Source organism: Garra rufa, chromosome 16 (genome assembly GCF_049309525.1).
Source record: "Garra rufa chromosome 16, GarRuf1.0, whole genome shotgun sequence".
Taxonomy (NCBI): domain Eukaryota; kingdom Metazoa; phylum Chordata; class Actinopteri; order Cypriniformes; family Cyprinidae; genus Garra; species Garra rufa.
The window spans coordinates 27,845,380-27,856,856 of record NC_133376.1 but is presented as its reverse complement, the minus strand read 5'-3'; the positions used below and the strand labels follow the sequence as shown (position 1 = coordinate 27,856,856).

General features: G+C 33.0%; 3 protein-coding genes across 4 annotated transcripts; 1 reads left to right on the top strand and 2 right to left on the bottom strand.

Annotated features, from left to right (window-relative positions):
• Nucleotides 1-1,437: 1,437 nt before the first annotated feature.
• Nucleotides 1,438-3,141, bottom strand: uqcrq (ubiquinol-cytochrome c reductase, complex III subunit VII). 2 transcript variants are annotated; one of them, XM_073820412.1, is made up of 3 exons: nt 3,022-3,141; nt 1,719-1,890; nt 1,438-1,609 (listed from the first exon to the last, which is right to left on the bottom strand). In XM_073820412.1, exons 2-3 carry the CDS (start codon nt 1,870-1,872, stop codon nt 1,515-1,517), a joined length of 249 nt encoding a protein of 82 aa, XP_073676513.1. In that variant the 5' UTR covers nt 1,873-1,890; nt 3,022-3,141; the 3' UTR covers nt 1,438-1,514. The 2 variants fall into 2 exon arrangements, with proteins under 2 accessions (XP_073676513.1, XP_073676514.1); XM_073820413.1 differs by having other exon boundaries at nt 3,018-3,064.
• Nucleotides 3,142-3,148: 7 nt separating this feature from the next.
• On the top strand, nt 3,149-5,614 carry timm8a (translocase of inner mitochondrial membrane 8 homolog A (yeast)). The gene is made up of 2 exons (XM_073820411.1): nt 3,149-3,360; nt 4,996-5,614. The coding sequence occupies exons 1-2, from the start codon at nt 3,250-3,252 to the stop codon at nt 5,155-5,157; spliced, it is 273 nt and encodes a 90-aa protein (XP_073676512.1). The 5' UTR covers nt 3,149-3,249; the 3' UTR covers nt 5,158-5,614.
• Nucleotides 5,615-5,824: 210 nt separating this feature from the next.
• LOC141288291 (magnesium transporter NIPA2) lies at nt 5,825-11,182 on the bottom strand. Its single transcript, XM_073820410.1, has 6 exons — nt 11,157-11,182; nt 10,525-10,660; nt 10,343-10,399; nt 10,082-10,172; nt 8,201-8,361; nt 5,825-8,109 (listed from the first exon to the last, which is right to left on the bottom strand). Exons 2-6 carry the CDS (start codon nt 10,658-10,660, stop codon nt 7,457-7,459), a joined length of 1,098 nt encoding a protein of 365 aa, XP_073676511.1. The 5' UTR covers nt 11,157-11,182; the 3' UTR covers nt 5,825-7,456.
• Nucleotides 11,183-11,477: the final 295 nt, after the last annotated feature.

Genomic DNA, 11,477 nt, shown 5'->3' with positions numbered 1-11,477 from the left:
GATTGTTTTCAAATATAACACGTTTTATACTCGGCAGGGACGCAATAAATGTATCAAATGTGACAGGAAATACATTTGAGATGTAAAAATGTTGTTCTCTTGAACTTTCTATTCATCAAAGAACACTGAAAAACTGCTTTAAATATTGATAATATGCTATTAAGAAATATTTCTTGAGCAGCAAACCAGCATATTAGAATGCTTTCTGAAGGACCGTGAGACACAAACTGTATTAACTATGCTGTCTCAGGAATAAATCACATTATTTAATTATTACTTTTGTTACTGTATTTCTTATTAAATAAATGCAGCATTGGTAAAGATATAAGACTTTTTTTTAGATTAACATTAACAAATCTTACCAACCCAAACATTTGAACAATAGTGGCATTGTTGTTAACTCTTTAAAGGGCACATACAGGAAAAAAATTAAATAAAAATGAAATTAGTTAAACGTGATAAGTCTTTCAGCAATACATTCTGCAAAAACAGTAAATTTTTAAAAATATTTTTACTATTTAAAATAACTGTTTTCAATTGGAATATATTTTAACATTTTATTTATTCTTGTGATCAAAGCTGAATTTTCATCATCATTACTCCAGTCTTCAGTGTCACATGATCCTTTAGAAATCCTTCTAATATGCTGTTCAAGAAACATTTTTTAAATTATCAATATTTAAAACAGTTGAGTAATTTTTTTCTGGAGTATTTGATGAATAGAAAGAATCAAAGATCAGCATTTATATAAAAAATAAACAGCTTTTGTAACATTATATACTAGCATTCAAAAGCTGGCGTCAGTATAATTTTTATTTTTTTGTAATACTTTAATGATCAAGGATGCTTTACATTTATCTAAAGTTTAGACAAAGTCATTTATACTGCTACAAAAGATTACTATTTCAGACAAATGCTGTGCTTTTGAACTGTCTATTCATCAAAGACACCTAAAATATTTTTACTCTGTTTTTAACATAATACATATTTTATGAACAGTAAATCAGCATATTACAAAGATTTCTGAAGGATCATGTGGCTGCAGTAATGATGCTAAAAACTCAGCTTTGAAATCACAGGAATAAATTACATTTTAAAATCTATTCCAATAGAAAAGTTATTGTAAATAGTAAAATATTTTCAAAATGTATTTTGCTGTAATTTGGATCAAATAAATGCAGGCTTGGTGAGAAGAAGATTTTTGTTTAAAAAAAAAAAAAAACATTAAAAATCTTACTGTTCAAAAACTTTTGACTGGTAGTGTATTAAAACAGAAAAATAAATCTCTATAAACACAACAAAACTTGCCTTCACATGTACCATGGTGTGTAGTAGTTAGAGCAAAATAAAAACTACAAATGAGAGTAATGCCTCATATTAAGTTACTTTGATTCAGTTTAGTTGTTTAATAAAGTGATTAAGTGACAACAACTCAAATCCATTTTCACATAAATATTTTCTTTATTGAACAGAAGTGAGAAGTTACACAAGGACACATCTTCAGCGAAACGCTTTCACTTGTCATTCTCATAGTCTGCAGGGTTCTTTCTTTTGGTCTGCTCATGAACACTATTGCCCCATGTGTAGGTCAGGTACATCAGAATCATAGCTGTAAATAAAGATGCAGTTTAGTCACACACAATGCATGCTTCAATTAACAGCTAGAATATTATAGATGATGTATACAATTCATTATTTTTTTTACAAACATGACTTACGTGGTGCAACCTTGAATACAGATGTTTTGAAGCGTCTCCACACATTTGGGATTCCCTTAGCAAAGTAGTTTGGGAAGGCCCTCTGCTCAAAGGGAGAAATACTGTAGGTGACCACATGCCGTATCTTGGCCAAATCTCCAAAGTGGCGACCCATTATGCCAAGAAAGCTGATCTAAGAGAAATTAAATTCAAGGTTCACTTTAGTCATGTTTCAAATAAAAATGTGACCCTGGACCACAAAACCAGTCATATGTGAACATTTTTTTTTTTTACAAATTGAGATTTATACAACATCTGAAAGCTGAATAAATAAGCTTTGTATTGATGTATGCATGGTTTTATTTGGCTGAGATACAACTATTTGAAAATCTGGAATCTGACAAATCTACATATTAAGAAAATTGCTTTTAAAGTTGTCCAAAATGAAGTTTTTAGCAATGCATATTACTAATCAAAAATTAAGTTTTGATATATTTGCGTCAGGAAACTTACGAAATATCTCAATGGAACATGGTCTTTATTCAATATCCTTAAGATTTTTGGCATTGTAGAAAAATTGATCATTTTGACCCATGCAATGTATTTTTGGCTATTGCTACATATATATAGAATGGTTTTGAGAATAACCATAACATTTAACAGTCAATAACTGAATCAATAAATTTAAATAATTCTACAATGTTAAAAACAGCTGTATAAACTCACAGGAATAAATTACAAAAAAGAATACCGCATCTAATGTAATAATTTGTATAGTTTATTCTGTTGCATACATTCAATAATTAACTAAATCAATTTGAATATATTCATGTACAGCTGCTGTACATTGAAAAAACAGGCTTAGGCTTATAATATTGTAAAATATATCAAATGTTACATATTAGAAATGTCTACACATTTCACTATAGGAATCGTATAGTGATAAACACGACTCAAGCGTAACTTGTACATCATCTGGCAAATATGAATGAATACGGTTACTTAAAAATCATATCCATCTATTTGTAAAAACCTACATTTTCTTAGCATTAGGATAAAGGGTGTGTAACATTAGACAAAACCCGTTTAAGTTAGTCACATTTATAAATAGCGTTAACGTTACGTGGCTAGGCTAGTAACTTTCTGTAAGACCTTGTTTGACATTCATCTCTATCGCATTTTTTCTTTTTACACATACATCTATATTTCACAAACATGCAATTGCTAAATTAACATAATGTCGCAATGTTTACCTCACCACAGTAAAAAAAAACATAAAAATACACAACACAACAAAAGAAAGAAAGATTTTCTCCTCACCAACCTCACTGCTCTTTGACACCCTTGTCGTGCTACGAATTCTTCAACTTCCGTGTGCAACCTGAAGTCACATCCGTTTCCTCTTGCTTTCACGCTTTCTCATTGGCGCTCCGCTCGACTGTTTCCTGGCTATCGAGACACGTGAAGGTCAGTTTATCGCTGGAACAGTGTATACAGTGGTCAAGCATCACCATTAAGTGATCATCATCAGCGTTTGCCATTATTGTCCCTAATGGATAATCAAGGAGTCACGGCAGACCCTCAACTGCAGCAGTTTATCGAGATCGAGTCTCAAAAGCAGAGGTTTCAGCAGCTGGTTCATCAGATGACAGAAGTCTGCTGGGTGAGTGTGTGTGTGTGTGTGTGTGTGTGTGTGTGTGTGTGTGTGTGTGTGTGTGTGTGTGTTTCTGTCCTACTGGGCTGCATAATGCATCACTTCATGTAGAAGACATGTTAGAAGACTGACTCTGCATTGCAGAGTATATACTGTCTGATCACTTGAGTTGTTCGCAAGTTTATGATCTAAAGATGTTTCTGTATGTAGTTTAAGTAATACGTTAAATGTGCTGCCCTCTTTTGTCGTGGAGCTCGTGACCCTTTTTATATAAAACATTTAAACATAGAGGTTTTTATATTAATGACTTGTTAAAATAGCTACACTACCAGTCAAAAGTTTTTGAACAGTAAGATTTTTAATGTTTATTAAAAAGTCTCTTCTTTTCACCAAGCCTGCATTTATTTGATCCAAATCACAGCAAAAACAATAACATTTAGAAATATTTTTACTATTTAAAATAACTGATTTCTAGTGAAATATATTTTAAAGTGTAATTTATTCCTTTGACTTCAAAGTTGAATTTTTAGCAACATTATTCCAGTCACATGATCCTTCAGAAATCATTCTAATATCTATACCACAAAATCAGTGATAAGGGGCAATTTTTTTGAAAGCTCAATAAATAAGATTTCCATTCATGTTTTGAATTTTTGAAAATCTGGAATCTGAGGGAATCAAAATATTGGGAAAAATCACCTTTAAAGTTGTCCAAATGAAGTTAGCAATGACTATTACTAATCAAAAATTAAGTTTAGTTATATTTACAGTAGGAAATTTACAAAATTTCTTCATGGAACATGATTTTTTTTTTACTCAATATCCTAATGATTTTTGGCATAAAAAATCTATCATTTTGACCCATACAATGTATTGCTGGCAATTTTACAAATTTACCTGTGCCATTTATGACAGGTTTTGTGGTCCAGGGTCACATATTCTGATTTGCTGCTCAAAAACATTTAGTATTAATATTATGTTGAAAACAGCTGAATAGAATTTGTTCAGATTTCTTTGATGAATAGAACGTTTAGAAGAACAGCATTTATCTGAAATAGAAATCTTTTGTAACATTATAAATGTCTTTATTATTATTTAAAGCATCATTGCTAAATAAAAGTAATAATTTCTATCATTCTTTCCCTAAAAAAATATATTTACTTTTGAACAGTATAGTGTATGATGTTACAAAAGCTTTTATTTCAGGTAAATGCTGATCTTTGGCTCTTTTTTATTAACTAAAGAATCCTGAAAAAAATGTAGTTAACTGTTTTAAACATTGATAATAATAATAATAATAAAAAATGTTTCTTGAACAGCAAATCAGCATATTAGAATGATTTCTGAAGGATCATGTGACACTGAAGACTAGAGCAATGATGCTGAAAATGTAGCTTTGATCACAGAAATAAATTACATTTTAAAATATATTCAAAAAGAAAACAGTTATTTTAAATAGTAAAAATATTTCAAAATTGTACTGTTTTTGCCGTACTCTATATGTGTGTGTGTGTGTGTGTGTGTGTGTGTCGTGTGATATTGTATCCAGTTGTGTACCTCAATCCAAAATGGATGTCAAAACAGAAAAATATTATGCATAGTTTGTGGGTTTCTTTGCAGCTTATAGTGTGTTTGTCTTTGCAGGAGAAGTGTATGGATAAGCCTGGCCCGAAGCTTGACTCCAGGACAGAGGTGTGTTTTGTAAACTGCGTGGAGCGATTTATCGATACAAGTCAGTTCATCCTCAACAGACTAGAGCAAACTCAGAGAAGTAGAGGAAGCTTCTCTGAGACCATGACAGACTAGTAAAACCACATTCAATGACAAAACCACATCAGCCGTTTACTGAGGCTTTGGCATGCCAATTGCCAACGTAAGAACTGTGGGGCAACAGCTATCAACAGGATTCAGTTCATTTCTCAAAGACAAAGTGCCTCAATCTGTTCTTTTTATTATTGTGAAGGCCATATATTCAAAATCAAATGGATGCATGTCCCAGTCCCATAGCCTGTTTATTGTCACCGTCGATGTTGATATTTCCCAGTGCTAAGACTTTGGAATGAAATCCAGGAAACATCATGGAACGTCAGCTGAATGGTTTCTTTGTACCAATCTTATCTGGAATTGAGAAGAAGGCTCTGCTTTCATTTTCTCTTCAACCTACATACCAAGTCAGCACTCCATGTCTTAATGGGAACGCTTCAAGATCTGTGGCTTATTCAGTGTGTTGAAATGTGGACTTGAAATAAACAAATAAAATACCTGCTGCAGTTATTCATTTCAGATGTATGATGTCTGAAAGCAGAGTTAATGTTAGATAACTCAAATTCCTTAAGTACTAATGAGATGTCTTCAGTGTGCTATTTATTTAAAAAGTAGGATTCATTAAATTGATCAAAAGTGACTTTTGCTGTTCTTTTGAACTTTTTATGTTTTCAAAGAATCTTGAAAAACATATTGTTTCCACAAAAATATTAAGTAGCACAACTGTTTTCAAATTTGATAAGAAATGTTTCTTGAGCATCAAATCAGCATATTAGAATGATTTCTCATGTGACACTGAAGACTTGATTAATGGCTTCTGAAAATCAGTTTTGCTTTCACAGGAATAAATGACATTTTAAACTATACTAAAATACAAAACAGTTATATTAATTTGCAGTAATATTTCACAATATTACAATTTCGACATTGATCTTACAGACCCTAAACTTTTAAGTGGTGGAGTATAAGTAGTCAAGCACACTGTATTAAAAATCTGAATGCTTTTATTGAACAGATAAAGATTTAAATGTTAATTTGATACATTTAAGGTGCTTCATATGAATGTAATCCTTAGTATATCTTAAACACGGCTGGTTTGGTCATAGAATAAATAATGTAACATTTAATAAGATGTTGTCCAGCAGATTTTTAAACCCTATGCTGCTACTTCATGATTTTTATATTTACAAATGATTGGGTACATCATTGTTAGCATGAAAAACTGTATAAAAATGTACAAAAATGGCAAGATGGAAATAGAAATACAGTTGAAGTCAAAAGTTTACATACACCGTTTTTGTATACATACATACATTTTTGTGTGTTTGAACCATTTCCAGTAATGACTGTATGTTTCTGAGATCCATCTTTTTACACTGAGGACAACTGAGGGACTCATATGCAACTATTACAGAAGGTTCAAACGCTCACTGATGCTTCAGAAGGAAAAACGATGCATTAGAAGCCAGGGGGTGAAATTTTTTTTATTTAACTTATTTTGTCTTCTGGGGAACATTTAAGTGTCTTCTGTACCTTCTGAAGAGCAGTACTAAATGAAACAAATATGATATTTAGGCAAAATAAGAAAAATGTATATATCCCCATTTAGTTCAAAAGTTTTTACCCCCTGGCTCTTAATGCATCATTTTTTCCCTTCTGAACCATCAGTGAGCGTTTGAACCTTTTGTAATAGTTGCATATGAGTCCCTCAGTTGTCCTCAGTGTAAAAAGATGGATCTCAGAAGCATACAGTCATTACTGGAAATGGTTCAAACACACAAAAATGCTGAAAAACCAAAGTATCTGTGGAACCTGAAAGACTTTTCTGAGAAACAGCGGGCAGTTTAACTGTTCAGGACAAACAAGGGATCAACAATTATCACTAAACAAACAAACAGACAAAAAAAAAAAAAAAAACAGGTGTGGATCATTCAAGTAACAGTTAAGTTAAGTTAAACAGTTAAGAATCAAGTGTATGTAAACTTTTGAACAGGGTAATTTTCATACATTTTTACTATTATTTTCTCTTGTGGACTATATGTGAACATCTTAAATGTGAAATGTCTTATTCAGGTCAGTACTAAATAAAAAAAATAACATTGCATTTTGTATAATTTTGGTAAAATAATTAACATTTTGCAGATTCTGCAATGTGTATGTAAACCTTTGACTTCAACTGTCGATAGAAAATCTGTAACTCAAGTTCCTTCCACACTAAAAAAAAAATATTAAACTACTCTCACAGTATGAATGTTTTGTAAAGTGTGCTTGTACAGTAGCAAAATAGTAAAGCAGTTTTTTAGTAGTCGCTCACAAGCATTAACCGTTTTTAACTGACATGCTAGGTAATAAATGCACCGTTACTCCTCTTCTCTGAACTCTCAGGAAAGAAGCTCTTTGCATTTCTTTCTTTAGTCAGACTGCTTTCATCCATAGTAGATCTCTCATCGGTTGGCAAAGCAATGTACGATTGGTTCCATGTTCTGTCTTGAGGCCCAAGGTGCAGATACAAAGGTAGAGAGTCCAATCTAAACTGGATGTCCTTAAACGCATGAAGAAGAAAAATGCCAATGATAATAGTGAGAAAGCCACTAACAGTCCCAACAGCTCCATCGTGGGACATCTTAAGCCACTCTTTGAACAAAATGGCTGAACAAGCCATGACAGATGTGGTGAAGAAAACATAATAAATAGGAGTAACAATAGAAGTGTTAAAGATATCAAGGGCCTTATTAAGGTAGCTTATCTGGATACTGATACAAATCACAAGGCATATGAGAAGGGCCCAGAATAGCGGCTCTTTCAGGACAGCCGTTCCAGCGAACAGCTCCTTGATCCCAATGCCAAGGCCTTTCACACAGGACACAGACAACGCACCAATCACAGAGCAGATGAGGATGTACACCAGCACATTCTTCTGACCATAGCGAGGTGCGACAAAGAAGATCAGAACCAGGCTGACGACGACAATGCAGACAGCAAATGCGATGAATCCTGTGATAATTGCAAGAGAGATGAGTATAATGAAAAACAGCACAAAGTTCACAGGATACTTAGTGTGTTTGTGAATTAAGCAGAGGAATACCTGGATCTTTGAGTTTCTCTGCCATCGCAGTTAAAGAAGCAACCTCTTCCTCTTGTGGAGCATGGAGAACCATAACTGTGGAACCGAAGATACACAGCAAGCAGCCAAGTTTCCCATGGATATTCAGCCGCTCACTCAGGAAGTATGATGAAAGCACAGCACTAATGACAAAAAGTTTGGAGTGTTTTTTTTTTTTTTTTAAAGAAATTTACACTTTTATTTAGAAAGGATTCATTTACACTATCAGTCAAAAGTTTTTGAACAGTAGGATTTTTCATGTTTATTAAAGAAGTCTCCTCTGCTCACCAAGCCTGCATTTATTTAATCCGAAGCACAGCTAAAACAGTACAATTTTAAAATATTTTTACTATTTAAAATAACTATTTTCTTTTTGAATATATTTTAAAATGTCATTTATTCCTGTGCTTTCAAAGCTGAATTTCTAGCATCATTTCTCCAGTCACATGATCCTTCAGAAATCATTCTAATATTCTGATTTGCTGCTCAAAAAACATTTATTATTATTATGTTAAAAACAGCTAGGTAGATTTTTTTCAGGTTTCTTTGATGAATAGAAAGTTCAGAAGAACAGTCTTTATCCGAAATGTAGTTCTGATCACTTTTGATCAATTCAAAGCAATCTTATTCATTTTTATTATTTCTTACCCCCCAAAAAGTGTAGTTTATAATGCTACAAAAGCTTTTTATTTCAGATAAATTCTGATGAATGGATCTTTCTATTCATCAAAGAATCCTTAAAAAACGTACCCAACTGTTTTAAATATTGATAATAATATATATATATTTTTTTGAACAGCAAATCAGCATATTAGAATGATTTCTGAAGGATTATGTGACACTGAAGACTGAAGTAATGATGCTGACAATTTAGCTTTGATCACAGGAATAAATTAAATTTTAAAATATATTCAAATAGAAACCAGTTGTTTTAAATAGTAAAAAATATATCACAATATTACTGCTTTCGCTGTATTTTGGATGAAATAAATGCAGGCTTGGTGAGCAGAAGATAATTCTTTAAAAATATAAAAAATCTTACTGTTCAAAAACTTTTGATTTGTAGAGTATTTGATCAAAAGTGACAGTAAAAGCAAAGACATTTATAATGTTACAAAAGGTTTCAATTTCAAACAAACACTGTTCTTTTGAACTTAAACAAAAGACATTTTCCACAAAAATATTACATTTCAACATGGATAACAATAAGAAATATTTCTTAAGCACCAAATCATCATATTCAAATGATTTCTAAAGGATCATGCATTATCACAGAAATAAATTCTAATATTTCACAATTGTATTTTTCATCAAATAAGAGATTGCAAACTTTTAAAGGTTGTATCAGCGATTTCTAGCCTAAAACATAAAGTGTCGATTTCAGCTTACCTTTATTCACGATCCGCTCGCTGCCTGCCCCATAAATTGTCTGTGAAAAAACCGCGTCTCTCTGGTCAGTCTAGGGTCCGAGATATGCCAAAAAAAACAATCGGTGCTATCAACACAACACAGATAACCAAACAGTGTTCCAACCAATCAGCGTCAGGGGTTTGGTGTTGTGGACTTTCCTACTGGTGCAGGGATGTGAGGGAGGCGGAGCGAAAGTCCACAACACCAAACCCCTGACGCTGATTGGTTAGAACACTGTTTGTTTTTGTGTGGAAAGGTTGGTAGTGCCGATTGTTTTTTTGGCATATCTCGGACCCTAGGCTGACCAGAGAGACGCGTTTTTTTCACAGACAATTTATGGGGCAGGCAGCGAGCGGATCGTGAAGAAAGGTAAGCTGAAATTGACACTTTATGTTTTAGGCTAGAAATCGCTGATACAGCCTTTAAGTGGTGTTGTACATTGAATAAATTTACCTGACCAAAACGCTCAGCGCTCCCAGAGGTGTTACTAAGGTGGCAGGAGCAAATGCATATGCTGCGAAATTTGCTATCTCGCCAGTTCCCACTAAAATAAAATACATGACAAGACAAAAGATTGTAATTAAAGTGTCCATATTGACATTTGAATGTGTATTACGAAGGTCCATTACTATACACTGTGCATGTTTACATATTCTGGTTTATTCTATTTACTTAGCTAATGACAAATAACTACATAAAATGATAAAGTCATACTTGTTATAAGCCCAGCCCACCACAACCATTCTTTCAGGTATGCATATCCTCCTTGACCTGGTTAGACAGCACAAGAAAAATTTAGTCACAATGTGAAAGGCATAAAAAATCTATGCAATTCAAATACTGCATAATAATGTATTGTGCAATGGTAGGCTACTCTGCAAATTTCATTGACCCACCTGCTCTAGTAGAGCCATTTTTGGCCAGTCGTAAGAGACCTTTCTTTTTCAATATGAAACTGCCACCGATGAAAATAGTCGAGCTTACAGCAAGTGCCAAACCAATGTAAAAGTCAGAGCGGTTTGCAGCATCCATCTGTATCCAAATACAGATTAAAGTTACAGAAATGGTTATGTCTAAAAAACCTAGTGAGCTACCTATATAGACGGCATTTTGGGGCATCAGCTGCGTAAGTTTAATGCCCCAACATGATGTCTAGATAGGCAGCATGATATGATTTAACACAGCCACAGACTAGAAAAGGAAGCGAGTCAGATCATGTGATTCACGCCTGCTTTTCACATCGCCAGTTCTTCAGAACAATAAAACATTAAATTTTATTGTAGACTATTTGTCTTTCTTGAGTATGCATTTATAACTACAGGGAATGCACAACCATAGCATTTTTAAACAACGAAAGCTACGTTTTAGAATTATTTATATCAACTTTGATTGGCTCACTATTAAGCATTATGCATTTGACCCTGTCTAGCAAACAGTGATGTTTCATGTATAAACACTTATTTATATTAATATTTAAGACTACATTTGAAATGCTATAGAAATATAAACAATTGTTAAACTGACAAACCTCGCATTCGTATCGTCCATCGGTGACGTTTTAGTCTCGTGTGAATAAACTTCCTGGTAAAGTGACTGTAACGCGGGTTGCCAGATACTCTTGATTAACTTCAAACATTGTCAGTTCCTTGTCTGTGTGGACATTTTGGGTACATTTATTTTAAACCTAAACTGAATTAAGTGGAATTGTGCGAATTTCTGCTTTGAAACCCCTCAGGTATGTACACATTAATACTTTTGATATGTTCCACTATTTAAAATCTGCAGGGTTGTATTTTGAACAAAAACAGTTTATGTGATGATGAAATATAAGTAGCCTAAATACATTTGT